At 39.9% G+C, this 22008-nt stretch overlaps 1 protein-coding gene across 1 annotated transcript in view; it reads right to left on the bottom strand.

Annotated features, from left to right (window-relative positions):
- Window positions 1–21169, bottom strand: part of heatr5a (HEAT repeat containing 5a) — a 52108-nt gene extending 30939 nt beyond the window's left edge. The window contains exons 1-12 of the mRNA XM_026191683.1: window positions 20989–21169; window positions 12403–12622; window positions 12102–12313; window positions 6864–6972; window positions 5750–5899; window positions 5371–5542; window positions 4352–4512; window positions 4029–4278; window positions 2956–3111; window positions 1382–1632; window positions 1055–1166; window positions 30–182 (exon numbers count right to left, since the gene is read on the bottom strand). Coding sequence (XP_026047468.1) covers window positions 30–182; window positions 1055–1166; window positions 1382–1632; window positions 2956–3111; window positions 4029–4278; window positions 4352–4512; window positions 5371–5542; window positions 5750–5899; window positions 6864–6972; window positions 12102–12313; window positions 12403–12528 — 1852 coding nt within the window. The 5' untranslated portion in view covers window positions 12529–12622; window positions 20989–21169. The remainder of the gene's footprint in view (window positions 1–29; window positions 183–1054; window positions 1167–1381; window positions 1633–2955; window positions 3112–4028; window positions 4279–4351; window positions 4513–5370; window positions 5543–5749; window positions 5900–6863; window positions 6973–12101; window positions 12314–12402; window positions 12623–20988) is intronic.
- Window positions 21170–22008: the final 839 nt, after the last annotated feature.

Raw genomic sequence — 22008 nt, 5'->3', positions numbered from 1 at the left:
GATTTCTGTTTGGCAGTGAGTGTACCAACCACTGAGTGCTCCAGAACGTCCTTCGAGTGTAACCTGCCACGTGAAGTAGTCCCCACGTCGGAGCTCCATCTCCTGCTCACGAAGTGAAGCAGGAAACACACATCTCCACAGTAGAAGCAGGCGGGGCAGATGGTGCTCCACCACAGCTGGACCTATAAACACAGATTAATACACAAGGCACAACAAATTCCTATCAAATCTTTCATCTCTCCAGATACAAGCTCTCCAATCTACCACAGGGCCTCCTCAGAACACCTCAATGTAGAGGAGCAGCAGCTCTGAGCGCATTCTAAATAACTGAATTCCTTACTGTGTTGCTAAAGGAAAGCCCATCCACCCCTCAGAGAAAGCTCATTGCTTGTATCTGAGATCTCATTCTTTGGAACTAACAATAATAGTGCTAATACAGTTTGACGGATTTATTGCATTTCTCACCCGAACATTTGAAACACTTTTATAATTCAAAAAAAAAAAAAAAAAAAAATCATTACACTTATCTGTTTTAATTTAAGAATGTTCTGCTGGTCAGTTACAATAAATTGGAGATTTGGAGCAACAGAGAGAAAAAGCAGGAAGTGGAAGTAATTATTAGGCATGTTTGTCTCACCATCCACTTCCCTGCCTACTCTGCTGGTGCATCAACAGCAAACTACAACCTATAAAAATTTACCAGTCAACAGCTGATGGTAGAAACAGGTTACTGAATAAACTCTTTGGTGTGACAAGGGATTTAATCAAATAAAATGTTAGTTCAAAGTTTAATATTATATTGTTATATTAGAGAAGAGGAGATTTTATTGTGGTACTAGATGAAATGATGTCAGTCATGGGGACCTGTATACCATGAATTTCTTTCAGGGAAAGCAAAACCTTTCAAATACTAATATCCCCTAAAGAAGCTGCAATCTGTAAGGGCATGCTTCTACTCCATCTCAAACACAATGGTAATGAAGATGTTTGCAGATCTTCACAGTTTCCTCTGGTATGGTGCAAGAAGATTTAGAGTGTAGTTCAGCAGTTTTACCCAACGTGATTAAAGAGGAGATGAGCAGCCAGCCAGCCTGAGTCCTCTGGAGAGAAATCTGACTGTTCTGAGAGGCTGAACGGAGGAGGTCTTCTGCCAGATCCAACACCATCTACACACATAGATACACAACATAAATAATAACAAAGTGGAGCTATCAAACAAACTCATAAACAGGATTTCAGCAATAAAAGTAGTAGCCATGAAACTGTTTCAAAATAAAATTGACAAAAGCTTCAAATCACTCTAATGATGATGTGGTGATGCAATTCTGAAGATGTGTATGGCAAAATGTTCAGTGTAATAATGTGGTGCCAGTGTACACACCTTGTCCTTGGTGTGTGGAATTCCAAGTGGGCAGTGCTGCACTGCTGCCACCAGGGCAGCAATAGCAGCTCCATACCCAGCTACAGCGTCGGGTGAGGATTTCAGTGCCACTAGACGTTCGACGCAACAGTCCAGGAGGAGAGAGCAGTGAGACGGCATAGCCATGGCAACGCAGCGCAGGCACCAAGCAGCAGCCAGCCTGGCCAAGGTGGCTGGGTGAAGGAGGACAGAGATCACCGTGTCCAGGAGGGCTGGATGCATGAGTGGGAGAGACAGTCAGTCATACGCTGAGATTTTGCAGGACTTACGTCCACCTTTGTGAATACATTTGTAAATCACATTTCTTACATCACAACAAGTATTTTATTTGCCAGCTACTCTGAAAAGTAATCAGCTGCAGTGAGATGGATGTACTCCAACTTCACCATCTTAAGCTGCGATGGTATTAGGTTCTTCTCTGTAGGTTCAGTGTGCTCAGGGTATAGTGCAGTGGAAATGCTCCCAAAATTTTGAGATATATTAGAGACATTAACCAATATAAAAAACAAAACAAAAAAAACACTGTTGTGCTTTGTTCTACCTCCAGTATGACCATCTCAAAGTCTTGGGAACATTTCCAGCTAGAAGAGGAGCACCCTTAATCAGCAATGTACAACTGGAGTTAGTATCCACCTCACAGCAGTGTGGAAGATGTTGCATAATATGTGATGCATAGAGAGACACAGAGGTGGTTACAAAGAAAGAAACAAAGAAAGAAATATCTAAATTAAAACTGCAAGCAGTGATAAGAGGGCTTTTGCACTTTGGTGCACACCCTGGCTTGCTGTGGTCGAGCTGTGTTGCGATCCACCTTTGCTATAACTGAGCCTGGGAACTCATTGTTGTGGGCAGACTGATGGTCTGCTATGCCCACTAAATGGTGGTGGAGAATACCCACTAATTATGCATCCGCTCCTATATATATCATGAACAGAACTACCAATGAATTTTATATACATGGGATGATAAGATGTTCATTAAAGTACAATAGAAATGTTTAATTTTTACTGTGAAACATCATCAGTGTTTGAAGTTTATTCATGGTATCACGGACACGCCCTTCAAAAAAAATCTCTTAAATCCCAGGAGGAGTTTGAAAAAGTACAAGTGGTGGGAAATGCAAAAAAGATGTCAAAATCAACTATTAAATTCAAAATGGGGGACTTATGGCTGGTCGGGTTTAGGACATCAATCCAAAATAATTTTTGTGTCTCTTAGGATGTTACATGGGTGTGCCAAATTTCGTACATGTATGTGAACGACAGAGGTGGAGTTAATTGTTTGCAAATTTATAGGCGCTATGGAAGCATTCTGCACTGCACACATCTAAGACCAATAAAATACACAAGTTTTCACAAGACCTGATGTATGTGCAAAAATTTTTAATGGGATTTTGAGCATGGTTAAACTGTCAACAAGGTGACTCGTTTCCCTGAACAACAATAAACGGAGCAGATACAATAAGCCTTTTGCACTGTCAGCGCTCAGGCCCTAATGAGTGTCTTTAACACTATAGAAAAACACATCTTGCAGACCTGTGGTAGTGTCTGTGAGCAGGGGGGCCGCAGAAGATCCCAATCCCTGAACCAATGCTCCCATTTCCAGCAGGCAGCAAACCAACATGTGCTGACTGGCTGAGACATCTGCAGACGAGACTTTGGTCTCCACGTTCCTGTCAGTCAGAGCAGCATCTAAACACACATCATCAAAAACATGCATACTTTTACTAACACTTAATAAATAATGACACTGTAAATCAAATGGCTTCAGAAGCCAGTTACACCAAATATGGATATGGATGTTATTTCCTTTTTTATTTAGCACATTTTACTAAATAAATCTGGCAAAACAATACCCCAGCAACCCCAGCCCCATTTTCACCTATATAAGGTGATTCCTGTGCATCCTACAGGAATTTACAAGTTGATAATAACTTCACTGAAAAATTTGATAGGTGATGTGTCATAAAAGCTCAGATTCTCCAACATTCAGAAATGAAGGTCAAGATTATCACTGTAAGACTGTCAACGTTGGGGGGGGAAAGTGTTGCTGTTACTTTGTTTTAGCTACTGGCTGTACTTTGGAATACAGTTGTTCTCACATCAGGTTTCAGGGGTGTTGCTCCCAAGAGACAGTTGTATTTGTTTGAGTAACACAGTGAACTTAGCTTCACATTTGGCCTAAACGTACCACAAGGTTGTTATTTATAATACTTTTCATTATCAAAATGGAAAATATTCATAATATTTGGATGATTCTTCAGCTTCAAATGTTCAAAAATAGTGGGAAAAAAAGAGTTACTCCCAAAAGTCAAAATAAATTCTAGAGTTCAGAAAAAAACAAGGTAACAAATCTGATACAGCAAAAATTCACATCTGAGAAGCTAGTACCTGTAAAATTGTTTATATTCATATGCAGTGACTTTAATCAGTTGGTACAACTGATATTTTCCTATATGATTTTTAGCATTATTTCCATAATGTTCCTTCAGGAGCTATTCTAGCAATCATAACATGCTGTTATTGAGTGAATTATATATATATATTTAATACATTTGTCTAATACAGAGAAGACAGCCATATACAGAATTTCCTTTCACCATGCTCACCAACTGCTCGTTTCTGTGTGGCCACAGCGAGACAGAGCTGTTTTACAGCGTTGATCTGGGCCTTCTCTCCCAGCAGAGACCCCAGAGTGCTCCTCAGGATAAAAGAGACACACCGACGCGTCACTGCAGCATCAGCTGGTGTCTGCGTTGCCCTGACGTGTGACGCCAGCTCCATCAGCAAGGACAGGAAAGCAGGGAAGTTGGCTTCAAGCCAGGAGCTGCCCAAAGTGGAGACAAACACCACGTAGGCCTGAGAGGCAGGGGAGAGTGAGTTCACAACAAACATCTAAATAGCATGATTCCATGCTGTCACTGTGGTTCACCTGTGTAACTCCGATGCGGACGTCCTTGCTGACAGAGCTTGTACCCTTGAGCATGTCTCCACTGGCTCGGAGAAAACCCCCTCCACCCCGCAGAAACCCTCCAGACAGTAATTCCATGACCTCCTCCAGAGAGCCTTGACTCCGAGCACCCTGCCTGGGGGCTGCAGGGGAGGAGGGGGGCAATAGAGTTTATTGATCTCATATATGTGCAAATAGCTGTCTGAACATACATGTAAATGCCAACGTGGAGGGTTGGTAATTCAACTCACCCAGCAATTACAGTGTGAGACTGCAAATCTAATAAACACTGGGAAGCTCTAACTGCAATTGTACAACTCCAATAATGTAATCTAATGGCCAATTAAATTACATAATAATATGTAATCTGTGAATATGTCTTCACTGACATACTGATTGTTGAACTTGTCATCTATTGTCATAACCTGATGCAGAGAGCTGCTTATTTATAGGTACAGTGCAGCGGGAGGAAAAAAAATAATTTTTTGTAAAAAATACAAAGTAGCTTTATTTATTTTTTGGGAAGCTGAGTTCAGTTTCACACCCAGTAACACCCAAGAATGATTACTGCTAGATTGGTAAAAAAAGAAATCACAAAAATAGAACGGATTTGACAAACTGGAATAGGTTGAAAGACCTGAAAAAGCAAAGCATGATTCCATAATCTAAAGAAACAGATGAAAGACAAATTTATTAATATTCATCAGTCTGGAAAGGGTTACAAAGCCATTTCTAAGACTTTGGGATTCCAGTGAACCATGGTGACAGCCATTATACTTGGCAAAAAACCCCGTCTTTTATGACCCCTAAGCCTTTTGGGAAAATATTCTGTGGACTGAGAAGAAAACAAAAGTTGAACTTGAGTCCCACTAAATCTGACACAAAACTAAACACAGCATTTTATTAAAATAACTTAAAGCATGGTGGTAGTGTCATGGTCTGGGGCTGCTTTGGGTTCGGATAACCTGTACATATTACAGAGCCCTATTTTGGGGTCATACCAGTGAACTGTCGCGGTTCCACAGCAGCAGCTAGGAGAATTCCCAGCAGTTTGGATACAGACACTCTGACGTTGTAGTTTGATCCTTCAAAAGCTCTGAAGCACACAGTGGCCACATTCTCCAGCTCACTGGTCCACAAGAATGCAGCCTCTCTCTGCAGCTCCAACAAAACCTGACCGGATGACACACAGAAGTACTTAGCTATCCAAACATCTGAGCCGAAAATGAGCACAAACCAAGACAAAGTTTCATAGACGTCCAGATTCAGATTGATTTTTAAAACTAGCTGCATGGAAGGAAATCAAACCTAAACTGACAGGGTGTTACAAGAACAATAAATAATAAATAATGTCAAATGAGACATGACAGCTGCTGTTACCTTGGCAGCAGCACAGCGTACAGCCATGGACCGGTCTGTCAGACAGGCTCTCACTACCTTGTAGATGTCACGGTGACACGACACTGCACTGACACCCAAACCTCGAAGGATCCTCTCCATGCTGAGCATGATCTCATAGCGACCCTGAGACTGAGAGCAGCACAGAAGGTTATTTGTGAAAAATCATCTCACAAATCTGCAGCTGTTCTGATTAAAATCTTTCTTTATCTTATAACTACTTTGACCTGTTCAAGTGAGAAAAGCCCTTCAAAATCTCAATCAGAATATCTAGGTAACATTTTCAGCATTTATCACTACACAGTTTCAGGGCAGGCAGGGATGTCACACACATGAGCCAGAGCCAGAATTAGCCTAAAGGTGGTGGTGTCAGAAGTCCATTCCAATGTGTTGTTTTTTTTTCATTATTTCCCAAAGTGAAATTAATTACACACACAAACACATGCACGTTTTCTTTGAATTACCACAAATTACAGAACAAGGTCCTGATAATGAACTGCATTTTCTTTCCTATAATTGTATGTAAGAGCTGTGGTGATGTATTTCTTTGTTTTACTAAAACCGCATGTCTTGGATAATGTGGAAAATATTATAAATCTATTATTGCAGGTATTTGTCCTAGGACATCACAAAGATCCAATGTATAATTAAACTTCTTTAACCTGAAAGAAAGGGAAATAATTTGGAGGTGTTTTTAAAGGTTGCCGGGCAACAGTTTTAGAGGACCCCTCTATATAGTGTTAGACAAATATTCAGCCATACTTGTGCCAGAGCTACAAACTTGATGATAGCTACTAAAAGCTTCTGGTTGAGATAAAACTTAAGTAAATATATAAATGTCCCTGTGTTATATATTTGACCCAGATCCAAAATGAATTCAAACCCAGTTCTTGTTATTTAAAGCCAGATGTGTGCTGTACAATCATTCTACCTCGGAAAGAATTACATATTAATGTCTGAATAAATGTCTGGTTTGTGGTTAGTCTGCATGTGTCCCTTTTTTGTTCCAGCAGAATCACTGACAATTTGTTAAACCTGCTTTAGTCTTTTCTACATCTTTCTGAAACTTACAAAAGCAGGAGATAAGTGAACAAACCTCAGCACTCTTCATAGCCTTCAGCAGGCAAACTAACGTATCTTTGAAGCAGCCGATGAGCATCCGACCAAGCTGTTCATATAATGTGCCAAGACATGCAATGGCTGCCCTGAAAAACACATAAGAAAACGGTAAATGGACTGGCACTTACAGGGAGTGCAGGATTATTAGGCAAATGAGTATTTTGTCCACATCATCCTCTTCATGCATGTTGTCTTACTCCAAGCTGTATAGGCTCGAAAGTCTACTACCAATTAAGCATATTAGGTGATGTGCATCTCTGTAATGAGAAGGGGTGTGGTCTAATGACATCAACACCCCATATCAGGTGTGCATAATTATTAGGCAACTTCCTTTCCTTTGGCAAAATGGGTCAAAAGAAGGACTTGACAGGCTCAGAAAAGTCAAAAATAGTGAGATATCTTGCAGAGGGATGCAGCAGTCTCAAAATTGCAAAGCTTCTGAAGCGTGATCATCGAACAATCAAGCGTTTCATTCTATTTTGTCAACAGGGTCGCAAGAAGCGTGTGGAAAAACCAAGGCGCCAAATAACTGCCCATGAACTGAGAAAAGTCAAGCGTGCAGCTGCCAAGATGCCACTTGCCACCAGTTTGGCCATATTTCAGAGCTGCAACATCACTGGAGTGCCCAAAAGCACAAGGTGTGCAATACTCAGAGACATGGCCAAGGTAAGAAAGGCTGAAAGACGACCACCACTGAACAAGACACACAAGCTGAAACGTCAAGACTGGGCCAAGAAATATCTCAAGACTGATTTTTCTAAGGTTTTATGGACTGATGAAATGAGAGTGAGTCTTGATGGGCCAGATGGATGGGCCCGTGGCTGGATTGGTAAAGGGCAGAGAGCTCCAGTCCGACTCAGACGCCAGCAAGGTGGATGTGGAGTACTGGTTTGGGCTGGTATCATCAAAGATGAGCTTGTGGGGCCTTTTCGGATTGAGGATGGAGTCAAGCTCAACTCCCAGTCCTACTGCCAGTTTCTGGAAGATACCTTCTTCAAGCAGTGGTACAGGAAGAAGTCTGCATCCTTCAAGAAAAACATGATTTTCATGCAGGACAATGCTCCATCACACGCGTCCAAGTACTCCACAGCGTGGCTGGCAAGAGAGGGTATAAAAGAAGACAAACATGGCCTCCTTGTTCACCTGATCTGAACCCCATTGAGAACCTGTGGTCCATCATCAAATGTGAGATTTACAAGGAGGGAAAACAGTACACCTCTCTGAACAGTGTCTGGGAGGCTGTGGTTGCTGCTGCACGCAATGTTGATGGTGAACAGATCAAAACACTGACAGAATCCATGGATGGCAGGCTTTTGAGCGTCCTTGCAAAGAAAGGTGGCTATATTGGTCGCTGATTTGTTTTTGTTTTGTTTTTGAATGTCAGAAATGTATATTTGTGAATGTGGAGATGTTATATTGGTGTCACTGGTAAAAATAAATAATTGAAATGGGTATATATTTGTTTTTTGCTAAGTTGCCTAATAATTATGCACAGTAATAGTCACCTGCACACACAGATATCCCCCTAAAATAGCTAAAACTAACAACAAACTAAAAACTACTTCCAAAAACATTCAGCTTTGATATTAATGAGGTTTTTGGGTTCATTGAGAACATGGTTGTTGTTCAATAATAAAATTATTCCTCAAAAATACAACTTGCCTAATAATTCTGCACTCCCTGTATATTGTGCTTTTCTACTCTGAAAGCACTTACTTATTGACACGTCTTATTCACCCACACACACACATTCATGCAAACACTTTTTTCTACTGTATGCCAAGGGGCTTTTTAACCTTCACGCACTCACACTTAAGTGGATGTAATTGCAGCTCAATGTTCAAACATCCTGCCTAAGGATACGTCAACATGCAGACTAGAGGAGCCAAGGTTTGAAAAACTGCATAGGGACAGGGAGCGTGTTCAACAAACCCTAAACATCAGCAAGCATGAATTTCGCATTTCGTAACAGCATCTATTTTGTGGTGGAATATTAACACATGTCAGCATGATATTTATCTTAAAAAAAAAAACAGGAGGGCAAGAAAGAGCCATATATATTAGCTGAGACCACTGTCGTCACAGACAGAAAAAAAAATGGAAATCAGTGGAAATTATATTACAATTATATTAATTATAGTACGATTCATACTCAATTTCAGAACCTTACTTTTCAGAAGCTTGATAGCATTTAATGACTCATTTAATGTGAACAAATATCAACAAGCAATGTTTAGAGTGTAAACGGCCCACAGACTGCATTTAAAAACTAGCTTGAAAACTGAACTAAACATATTTTAAGTCTTAAAAAGTTTTCAGCTTCATTTTCATTCAAATAATCACATCACAATAACATTTCCAATTGTGACATCAGTGAATAGAGATTTATTCTTTAAATTTCAAGCTTTCAAAAAAATAACACTGTTGTTATTTGTGTGGATGCTTTAAGCATCCACACTATTGAGTTCCTCTTGGGACTTCCGTACACTTTTTGGCACTTAACTACTTCCACAATTTTCAGCCGATTTTCACCGTTCAAATTTTAAAATATTCTGCTATTTCTGCTAATTCCTGCTATGTCTTTTGGTATTTTTCACTATTATACTTTTTAAAATATTAAGCTTAATTTGTCCCATTGAAATGAATGGGAAACTTCTGCAATTCTGCTAAAATTTGCTTGTTTCTGAAACTTAACTACTTCCTCATATTTTCACGTAGAACAACCATTCAAACTTTAAAATGTTCTCAAATTATTGGGCTATTCAGGTATGATTCAGCTTTTTCAAATCTTTTACCGTTTTACCTTTATGCCTCTTAAAGTTTTCAGTTGCAAAATTGTGATTTTTCACAAAATACATGCGTTGTTATGGTTGCTATGCACTTGGCTTCCAGTCTGCCACTGAAGGTTTTGCAGTCTTCTCTTCATGTCCGAACAACTTCTTGCTACTTGCTCAATCTTCACTCAACTTCCACAAATTATACATCAAAACGTAGGTATTTTTGCTGGGTTTCCGAAAATGTCACTATCATTGTTGTGGGATTTATAGAATTTTGGCAAATCTCTTCAGACCAACACAAAGTCGCAAAACTCTCCATAGAAAGTCAATGGAGAGCTTGTTCAAAATCACCGCTTGATTTCTGTAATGAGAGGCATATTCGAATCGTCATATCTCCTCAACGAAGCAAAGTTAAGACATAAGGCTTGTCCCAGTATATCTTCAGACACTCCTGACGCTCACAATTCAAGAATTATTTTCTCACCTATTACCGTTCTGAAATGAGTTAGACTTGTTTGAGGGTAGGAAATTCGTCCTTCGCTCAGATTTCTTCAGATTTCAAACTCTGGAAATGAACCACTTTTTTCTCTCGTCATATCTTTTTAATGGAATTCCACAGAGACCTGAAAATTTCCATGATTGTTCACCAAAGCCTGCTGTCTCTTACGGTGAAAGAATGATATTGATACTCCAAATAGATTTAGAATTAGAAAGCGTTATTTGAGGGCAAGTCAAGGCAGTTTTTGCTTTGCTCTACTCAGTTATGGTGCATTAGAAGTCAATTATCTTTAATAATTCATATTTTAATGATAAATTGTCAACACTTTAAGATTCCCCCATCTCTTCTGAACAAAACGGTGTAAGAATGACCGTTCTAGCCCCTACGGTTAGGAAATTATGGTCATTTGTTTGAGGGGAGTCGTCATTATGAGAAATAGACTGCAAAAATCCTGTCTCTCTCTGTGCTGCATGCACCTGTTTTGGCGGGAAAAAGTGCACAGGCTCTCTGATTGGTGGATTCAAATTCAGCAGCTCCAAGGCTGCTTGACTGAGCTAGAAACTTACTTCTCTGTGTGTGTGTGTGTGTGTGTGTGTGTGTGTGTGTGTGTGTGAGAGAGAGAGAGCGAGAGAGAGAGAGCGAGAGAGAGAGAGAGAGAGGAAGCCTTTTTATGGGATGATCTCATTGTAAGATTCAAATTCAATATATTTAGACTGGTTGACTGAATTGGATCTTGTGTGTGTGTCTCTCTGTGCATGTGTGTTTCCATATGTGTCCATATTTGTGATTGTGTGGCTGTTATATTTTTTTTTGCCAATTTTTTTCATTTAACAAGTATATTTGAGGGACCCTCAGCATGTTCAGCATTTTTTCAGCTGTCCATTTTGCTTTTCCAATTTTTCTGTTTAAGTTATTACTATTGTGCTAAATCATACTATTTCTGCTATTTTATAAGATTTGTGCTAAATATAGTATTTCTGTCAAATTATAGTATTTGTGCTAAAACATAGTATTGATTTAAAATTACAATATTCATAGTTCATCACAGTGTCTCTGGTAAATCACAGTATTTCTGCTCTGTTGTACTATTTTTCTAAATCATAGTGTTTCTGTAATGCTTAAGTATTTTTGGCTAAATATATTCTTTCTGTTATCTTATACTATTTCTCCTAAATTCTTGTATTTTTGAGAAGTTATCATGTTTCTGGTAAGTTACAATATTTCTGCTAAGTTCTGCTATGCTATTGTATTTCTGCCAAGTATTATGTTTCCTCTAAGATATTGCAGTTCTGCTAAGTTATTCCATTTTAGCAAAGTTCCTTTGCTTCTGCAAAGTTTTTACAATTTCTGCAACTTTTCAGCTTTTTCAGCTAGTTTTTGCATACAGCTTCAGCTTTAAAGCATCCACACTGCATTTTCGCAGGAAATGCAAATCTTTCTAGTTAACACTGTGTTACACCCCGGCCTAGGCAACCGGCGTGCAACACAGGAACAATAAAAATAAGGGGAAAAAAACAAAACAACTACTACGGTTTTCCACAAAAATATCCCAAAACGAAAGTATCGACAGCTATTTACATCAAAACACCAAACTATTTACAACCGGGGGGGAAGATTGCGACCATCACAAACTGAAACACAAGGCTTAAATACATAGAGGGAGCAATCAGGGAATGGACCACAGGAGGGAAACACAGCTGGGGCAAATCAGAACTGACGAGACAAGGAAGCGTAAACTGAACACACTGAGATACAACAGACCTTCAAAGTAAAACAGGAAACATAACCGTCACGCCTAAAACAAAACACTGACAACACCGAATCGTAACAACTTCTCACATGCTCCCTGAATGGGTACTGCACCCACATTTTTAAGGGGATGGAAAAGAGGAAAAGTTTTTTTTTCTTCCCTCGTGATCATAAATGTATCCAGACTTACAACCGGGTTGGAAGGGCTGACGGCGAGTCATCTTTGCTGCGTATTATGTCGTTACACCTCTCCACCATTAAGTTGGATGGGATGGGGTCTCCTAAGCGATAGAGCACAGCCAAGCAGTGGGCCAACAGCCAGCGGGTAGGCCCGCTTGGAGAGTTAATTAGAATTTCCCACAGCTGGTCAACCAAACACCGCTGGTTCTGTCTGATATCGACCTAATGGGTAACAAACATTAATAGAATTACCACTCTCAGAGTTACACAATTAATTCCTTTTTATTTTCCATGATCATATGACCTCTTACCCTGTCAGTGACTGGGAGGAGCCTCTTTAGGTGGTTAAGCCATTCCAAGATGAACTCGGCCTTCTGGTGTTTGCCCACCTGATTACATGCCTCCTCGTCCAGGAGGAGGCTGTGAGCACGCTCCATCGCACAACACCAGTAGTGCTCCTCTTTCACCTTCTGTCTTTTTCCTGTGCTCTCCCAAGTGCTCAGTGTGGATGACCTGCCATCCTCCAAAATTCTTTGAGACATAGGATAAAAAACAAAAAACAAAGGCAGTTTAGTTTATCTAGCGTTAGTAGAAAGACAGCACCAAGGCACACAAGATTTGGCTCAGACTTTGCTCCAATCAAGGACCCCAGCTGTGGATACTGGGAACAAATATTCTCATTCGGTGAATACTGTGGGTGATGTTAACAATGAGAGTAATATTTTCTAGCATATTTCTTTAAGTTTCCAAAAATGAATGTATATATATATATATATATAAAATTAGAGCTGGGCGATAGAACGATAACGATATGTATTGCGAAATAACTTTTTCTCGATAGAAAAATTAAACTATTGCGATAGGCTCTTGAACAGCCAATCCAAATTAAGTAGCGCAGAGCCGAACCAATCACAGCCGCAGCGTCACGTCACGTGACTTGTTACGTGCGTGCCAAGCCGCACATGTGTATTTGTTTGGGAAGCAGCCAGCCGCCATGCCGCCCAGGGTAATGGAGGAAATGAGTGTGCAGACTAGAGAAAAATCAACCGACAGCGTGACCGAAGGTTACCGAAGAGAAAACCGATGATGGTTCCAATGCCGGAGAAATTGTCGAACGGAAGAGCCATAGAAGTTCCGTAGTGTGAAGGTATTTCGGCTATTTCAAGTCTGACAAAAAACAGAGTAGCGCACTGTAAATTGTGCCGAAAGCAAGTCTGGAAATACAATAAAGCGGTGCATGCTCAATCTCTGACTGGAAGCGCTGATTCGTCATTCGGCTTTTGTCAGACTAAAGTAACTGTTAAAACTGTTTGAAAAGCTAAGCTATATAACAAGGAGAGATTGAGAATTTCCTTTTAGTTCTCAGTTTATTTGATATTGACAAAAGTTAGTCAGTTTTGTCTGTTCTTCTGTAAAACAAACTAAGATTTATTTTTAGAATTAATATTTTGTTTCTAAGTGGAATTGACAATTTAGTCGTCTGTTTCGTTTGTTCTATTTTGAAACTTAAACGCTTTAGCGGCTGCCTTTTGTGTAGTTTGCAATATTTGCCTTTATTTATCTGAAAAAGTCTCATGTTCCTTAAGTACTTCTACCCTGTTGAACTTATTTTGGAAAATAAATATTTAAATCAAAACAAGCTGCTGATTATTTCACATTTTACTTGTGAGCAACGGCACATTTAAATCTTACAAATATAGTTATTTGGCTTATATCGTGATAGATATCGTTATCGCCTGAAATGAAAAAAACATATCGTGATATGAAAAATTTTATATCGCCCAGCTCTATATAAAATATACATATTATTATATATATATATATTATTATATATATTATTTTGCTGTATACACCATTTAAGATTGTGGTTGGGTTTTTTTTTTTTTTTTTTTTTAAATGGACGTACAGATCAACTTGACATTGGAACTAGAGGATTCCCAATAGCCAACAGCTGCCTTTGGGATCCTGATGGAGAACTAATGAACACTATGGTCTCCCTGTGCCCTAAACTGCAAAGCAAGCCAGGGCTGCGTGATATGATGAAATATGCCGGATGACGAAATTAAAACATCTATTGTTAAAGGACCTGTTAAAAAAAACAAAACAAGTCGAGGACCTTATTCCTAAATGAGTGGCTACCTATGTAGCTTGGACATGGTTTGGTTATAAAAAGTCTGACATGGACCAGAAAACTGTACTACGTAAATTATGCAGGAAATCGGTACCCACCATGGACTCAAACACGACAAACCTTTTCTACCACCTACAGAAGAATCATGTGAAACTGTATGGAGAGAGTTTACGGATGAGAAGCAAAAAGGAGTCAAAATAAAAAACCTTAGACTCAAATGATAGAATAGGCTTTTCCCCGCAGCAAGCCATGTAATAAATACTCACAAAGAAAATGGCAGCCGTTACAACTTATATCTAAAAATATATAGTTTCATGCATTGGTCAAAACACTCAACTCCAGGTACAAAATACCCAGCTGAAAACACTTCATATAAGTCAAGTTGCCCGAGATTCACAGAATTTACAGAAAATGCACCATTTTGTGATATATAGGGCTGTGCAATATGACCACAATCTCATATCCCAATCGCAATATATTTCGAGAAATAGTGCGTTTTCTGTAAATTCTGTGAATCCCGGGCAACTCGACTTGTGTGAAGTGTTTTCAGCTGGGTGTCGCTTGACAGAGGCATGAAGCTATACAATTTTAGATATATAAGTTGTAATGACCGCCATTTTCTTTGTATTTTTTACATGGTGTGCTGCAGGGAAAGGCCTGTTCCAACATTTAAGGTTTATTTTGAGCACCTGAAGGCTCTTTTTTGCTTCTCAGCTGTAAACTCTCCTCATGCTCTTTCACATCATTCTTGCGTAGGTGGTAGAAGAGGTTTACCGTGTTTGAGTGTGGTGGGGACAGTTTGCGGCATAATTTGCATAGTACAGTTTTCTGAGAAATAAGAATAATGTATATCATTTCAGTTTATTTTGAAAAGTCTCAACAGGATCTTGAGGTTAATTGTGAAAGGTTTGTGTGGAAAATAAACAAGCGGATGGCGGAGCCACATGATGGTTTTGCCATCGTTGTTGTTAATGAAAGTAACCAGTAACTTGCTTTCGACTAATTAGATCTGGTGTTATAACCTGGTAAAAAGCAAACCACCTTATAAACACTGAAAATCCAGGATTAAATTTAAAGTTACCTCACTAAGCCCCAAATTGTGCTTCATAGTACAGGCAACATCCCTCTGTCAGGCAGAGTAAATTCTGATCTGTGCTAAGATCTCTCCAAGTTATCCTTACAGAAATCTAAAGCATAACATCAGAAATTAAAGCTTTGACAGAGGGCAGTGCTGAGCTCTGATAACTATTGAATGATTGCACTTGTTGGAAACAGTGACTCCAATGTGATTCCAAAATATAACATGCAATGTTCATAATGCATGATGCGAGATGACGCACAGTTACGCATTGTTGATGAATGTGACCAATGGTTTCAAATGCCTTTGTTTAATGAGTTTTTGACCTTAAGTAGTTCTCAAATTTAACATGATATCTCATTGTTTCTTAGTTTTAGACTGCCTTTAAAAAAATAAAACTGTTAGTCATGGTTAGCCTAATTTTTTTTCCTTGTTTAGTCGGTTAAGAACATAGTTGCCAAGAAAATCCCTAAGCCGAACTAGGGCTGTTCAATATAATGATATATATCTGATGACGATGTAAAAACGTCTATCGTTTCATTTTACGCTACCGTTTGTTTCGTGGTGTGCCAAAATGGATGATCTGATATCGTCGTGTTGGTGTTGTTTCCAGTTCCGGGTTCAACATTGAAAGTGACCAATCACATTGTTGTGACGTTATTCTTTTACGAACCAAGCCATTCGTGCATTATGAAATTCCGATGTTGCAAGGACAATATCAGTTCTGCTTACCGTTTATTAAAGGGTTACAGTTAGGGTTAGGGTCCGTTGATCGGAGGACAGAGGCGGTTTCTTGCAGCTTAAGTACAGTTTTTTGTTTTACGGCGGTTTTTCCCGAAGTCGCAAAAGTATGACGTCACAACATTCTGATTGGTCACTTGCAATGTTGATCCTGGAACAAAATGTTTTAGTATGACGATCTGGGAACAACACCAACACGACGATATCAGATTGTGTGTCGCAAAATAAACTGTTTACGGCAATATTTTTTCACCGTTTTGATGGTCACTGTAGTGGCTATATCAATTTCTTAAAGTTCTCTCTTTCTCTTATATTTAATATAGCCACACTAAGGACGGACAAGCGCCTGTTTTTATGCGTTGTGGTTAGCAACAACTACGGTAACACCATCGCGTGTCTGCTTGTTTATGTTCCACATAAACCTTTCACAATAAAGCTCAAGATCCCGTTGAGACTTTTCAAAATAAACTGAATCACGTGAAAGAGCAGATTATTTACGGATGAGAAGTAAAAAAAAAAAAAAAAAAAAGAAAGACGCCAGGTGCTAAAAAACAAAACAAAACCTTAGACTCAAACGTTAGAACAGGCTTTTCCCCGCAGCACGCCGTGTAATAAATACTCACAAAGAAAACGGCGGCCGTTATAACTAGGGCTGGGTATCGTCACTGATTTCTAGAATCGATTCAATTCCGATTCACAAGGTCCCGAATCGATTCGATCCACGATTCGATTTAATTCCATTCGATTCGATTCAATTTAAATCTGGGAAATTTTGACAGTCAGAAATATAATTCAGATCAGTACATTTACATATTTTTGTATCTATAAAAAGGAAGCTGACACTCACAAGACTTTATCCAAGCTGTGAGCATCACAGCAGATGCCTTTGTGTCAAAGTAGCTGAAGATAAAACACAGAAAAACATGTAGGTGATTTTCCTGGCCTGGGATTTTATAAAAAATATTCTGCAGTACATCAAAAACGAAAGAAAACCATTAATTAATGAACATTACCTCTGACGTTACAGCGGTTTTATTAGAGACACGGCTAAGCATTTTGCATTTTGAATAATTTTAAAAAGTTTAAATTTGTTCAGTATTGAACAGCAGAAATGAGGTTTTCTTTTCGGAAGAATGTAAAAGGGAAAAAAACAGCGGCCGACAGCGCTGTAAGCAACAGTAAACTTGTGCGTAACAAGCAAGCGAATAATGAAGAAAGCAAAACTGTTCGAGAGAGAGAGAGAAAGAGAGAGGGAGAGGGAGAGAGGGAGAGAGAGAGAGCTGCGCATCGCAATGGAAGCAAAACAGTAAAAGAGTGAATTCATGACGATGTTTATGTGAAGCGTTTGGATCTTCTTTTGCTGCTGGTTCAGTCAATATTGTTTGGAGAGAGATCAAACTAACAGCCTTAGAATCAGCGCATAAAGGGCGTGAACACAAAGCGCGGACCCGGATCAGCGAGCTGTCGGCTTTCACTTTCAGCCCCGACTGTGAGAAAGGCGACATCTAACTGATTCTGATCCGCGGGTCACGCCCTGTGTTTAAGTCTATGTAAAGAATCCCTGTACCTGCTCTCATTTACTGTTTGGTGGTTCTTGAAATTTTGTGAGATGTCACCAGAGATTCTGGCATTTCGGACAAAATAAATTTATATTAAAAAATCGATTCAGGATTTTAATGAATCGATTTTACGTTATCCAAGCCAGAATCGATTTTAATCGATGAATCGATTATAAAAACCCACCCCTAGTTATAACTTATGTCTAAAAATGTATCGTTTCATGCATCGGTTAAAACACTCGACTCCAGGTACACGATGCCCAGCTGGAAACACTTCATGCAACTCAAGCTGCCCGAGAGTCACAGAATTTACAGAAAATGTTACATTTTTGTGATATGTAAAGCGCTATACAAATACAGACCATTTACCATTTATATCGTTATCTGGACGATAGAATTCTTATATCGGGATATGAGATTCTGGTCATATCGCACAGCCCTAAGCCGAACTACGGTTTTCACTGACAGTTTACCGAAGGATTTTTCTATTTTTAAATACACTTACAGATGGTCACACTGCTATAAACCCACTGTTCCCAAGTCTGGATCTTCAAAAATAAAATAAATCAGAGCAACATGGATACCTCCTCTTTGAGTGCCTCTATATACACTCAACAAAAATATAAACGCAACACCTTTGTTACTGCTCCCATTCCCCATGGGATGGACGTAGAGACCTAAAATTCATTCCAGATACACAATATAACCATCCCTCCCAAACAGTGGTCACAAATCAGTCCAAATGTGTGGTAGTGGGCACATCTGCTATATTGAGATAATCCATCCCACCTCACAGGTGTGCCACATCAGGATGCTGATCTGACATCATGAGTAGTGCACAGGTGTACCTCAGACTGCCCACAACAAAAGGCCACCCTGGAATGTGCAGTTTTTTGCGCTATTGGGGGTCTGGGGACCCAGAACCGGTCAGTATCTGGTGTGACCACCATTTGCCTCATGCAGTGCAACACATCGTCGCATGGAGTCTATCAGATTGTCAATTGTGGCCTGTGGAATGTTGGTCCACTCCACTTCAATGGCTGTGCGAGGTTGTTGGATATTCGTGGGAACTGGTACACGCTGTCGTATACGCCGGTCAAGCACATCCCGAACATGCTCAATGGGTGACATGTCCGGTGAGTATGCTGGCCATGCAAGAACTGGGACATTCTCAGCTGCCATCTGCCCTGAACAATGTGAACCATGATTCATCCGTGAAGCGCACACCTCTCCAACGTGCCAGACGCCATCGAATGTGAGCATTTGCCCACACAAGTCTGTTACGGCGACGAGCTGGAGTCAGGTCAAGACCCCGATGAGGACGACGGGCATGCAGTTGAGCGTCCCTGAGATGGTTTCTGACAGTTTGTGCAGAAATTGTTTGGTTGTGCAAACCAATTGTTCCAGCAGCTGTCTGGGTGGCTGGTCTCAGACAATCTTGGAGGTGAACCTGCTGGATGTGGAGGTCCTGGGCTGGTGTGGTTACACGAGGTCTGCGGTTGTGAGGCCGGTTGGATGTGCTGCCATATTCTCTGAAACGCCTGTGGAGACGGCTTATGGTTGAGAAATGAACATTCAATGCACGGGCGACAGATCTGGTTGACATTCCTGCTGTCAGCATGCTAATTGCACGCTCCCTCATTGCTTGTGGCATCTGTGGCATTTTGCTGTGAGACAAAACTGCACATTCCAGGGTGGCCTTTTGTTGTGGGCAGTCTGAGGTACACCTGTGCACTACTCATGATGTCAGATCAGCATCCTGATGTGGCACACCTGTGAGGTGGGATGGATTATCTCAATATAGCAGATGTGCCCACTACCACACATTTGGACTGATTTGTGACCACTGTTTGGGAGGGATGGTTATATTGTGTATCTGGAATGAATTTTAGGTCTCTACGTCCATCCCATGGGGAATGGGAGCAGTAACAAAGGTGTTGCGTTTATATTTTTGTTGAGTGTAGATCTGGCTCCAGTCCACACACCCTCAAATATCAAAAGTTCTCATAAAAGTATCTCATACTGTGAGCCTGTAGTGCATATGTGGAATATATTTTATCAATACCTATTTTTTTCTGCATCTTGTTACATCTTATTTCAAGCCTCTCTCCACTGCTAAAGCACCTCTGAGCTCCACTAAGTGCTTTTTAGACTAAGCTATTCAGCCTTTGTCCCTAACAGAGTAGATTAAACTGGAAAAGGAGGAGAAAGATGCAGAAGAAGAGAGAGCAGCTCATAAATTATTGAACAGCACAACTTGGTCTTCTTCGTTAACACACACAGTGTTCACTGAAGTGCAGGAAGACTCTAAAAATAACTACTGTCCCACAGAAAAGAGCAGACCATGTCCCTGCTGAGCAGCCCCAGTCTGAATCAAAGTGAAAACATAGACAGGACCTACTATTCGGAATTCTAACACCAGAATTTGTCAGGACATCATGAGGACAGAACTGAGCTGCCGAACATTCAGAAATAAATTGGGTGTCAGCAGCTTCATGCTCATTGTTTCATTCACAAAAACTAAGACGTTTGGTTTCCAATACACCAGAACACAGTGATAGTCTATCTTACATGACATACACCCCACATCTTAGTAGTAAAGGAGACAAGCAGCACTGACTGCACCTGCAACCACACCCCACAGAGACATCACACTTCTCCAAGAGTGCCAGGCAAGAAATAAAACCATGAATTTCAGCTGCTGTTCTGCTGCTCTTTAACCTTGGTGCCTGAACTTCATTTCCAATCCTAAATATATCAAAACTGCCAGGGTAATTACGGTAATAGAGAAAACTGTAATGAGTAAGGTGTTAAAATAATAAATAAGGAATTACAAATCTCTTTTGAGGGAGTGGTGCTGCCATCACTGTCTACTTCAGGAAAGGTTTAAAGGAACCTTTTGTTGAAGAGGTTTAAAAGGTATTCTGGTTAGAATTCTAATGTGCAGCTGTAGCAACACAGTCTGGTTTGGCAAAACTCCCCAACTTGTTCTATTGTATTCTATTCTGCGATCTTTCTGTTTACATGGACCATGAATTCGAAATGAAGATAGACTCACTGATTAAACCCAACAGCTTCAGTGAGGATTCTTAGAGGGATTACGAAGTATCTGACACTTTTAATCTCCTGAAAGTCACATACTCTCTCCTCTATTTCCAAAGACAACATGCCACTGAAGTCAACCACATGTACCAAAGTAAGCTAACAATATGAGCCGAAAAACATTTCTTTCTCTCCACTTAAACATCTATTAAACAGTGTCGTCATTTAGCTTTAACAGCTACATTAAGCAGAGGCTTACAGGTAACAGGCTGCTAGCCTGGGTTGGCTAGCGAATGGGCAAAAGTTTGCACAAAAACTGGAGGAAAAAATGAAGGTGATCATTTACCTGGTCGTTCCGGCTACAACACGTTAGTCCTTATAAGAAAATGACAGTCCACAAAAGCAAAAGGGAAAAATTTACTTCAGTTGTGTTCAAGATCTCTGCATTCTCACCGCTGCTCCGTCTGCCGCAGACCTGAGTCGGCGACAACTCAAAGGAACGGAAATATCCTGTTACTCTTCCGGCTTTTGTTTTTTCAAATTAAAATATAACCACGGCATCTCCCCATCAATAGCTAGTCACAATTATTTCCTGTTTTCATGTGTCTAATATATATTTTGAATTTTGAACTGTACTTCACTTCTCTGTGTGCAGACTGCCTGACATTGACACTTGTGTCTTTAACGAATCTTTAACTGCCTGATTACAAAATAGTGTAAACTGCTAAATTGTCTCCCGAACTTATCTCAGCAAAAAACAAAACAAACAAAACAAAACAAAAAACCACACACGCATCAGTCCATTTTTGGCAGAGCCACAATATCCTGTACAATATCCTACAGTAGGGATTTGAAAATACTCTTACCTTTATATAAAATCCAAAATCAGTTTGAACCTTCTTACCTTCATACCTTCTTATGTTTCTGAAACTCACTCTGTATTCTAACTCACCGTTTTAGATTTCCATTGCCAAACTGTGGGGAAGCAGCCTTCCTGGCTGTTAATTTTAAATACTGGTAAATGTTACTAAAATGAGGCACAGACTACCAACTAACCCAATGCCTCGGACCTTTAACAGTTACAATTAAATGTATAATTAAATGTGACCTAAATTTGACATTAACGGTCATCTCATGCTTTATAATACAAGTAATGACCTTATAATATCAGAGAGAGAATTCTATTTATTCAACAAAACACTATAAACAAGCTCTTGGTGACAGTGGGGAGGACGAATTCCATTTGAAGAGGAAATGATCTCAAGCAGAACCCTGTTCAGCAGCCTAAGTTTACAAGAAGGATAACTATGGGCTGGTTAAATTAAACTGAATGAAGGCTTCATTGTTTCATATGTGTTTTAACATT

Source organism: Astatotilapia calliptera, chromosome 14 (assembly GCF_900246225.1).
Source record: "Astatotilapia calliptera chromosome 14, fAstCal1.2, whole genome shotgun sequence".
Classification (NCBI taxonomy): domain Eukaryota; kingdom Metazoa; phylum Chordata; class Actinopteri; order Cichliformes; family Cichlidae; genus Astatotilapia; species Astatotilapia calliptera.
The sequence above is the reverse complement of the archived record's forward strand: the minus strand, read 5'-3'. Positions and strand labels throughout refer to the sequence as shown.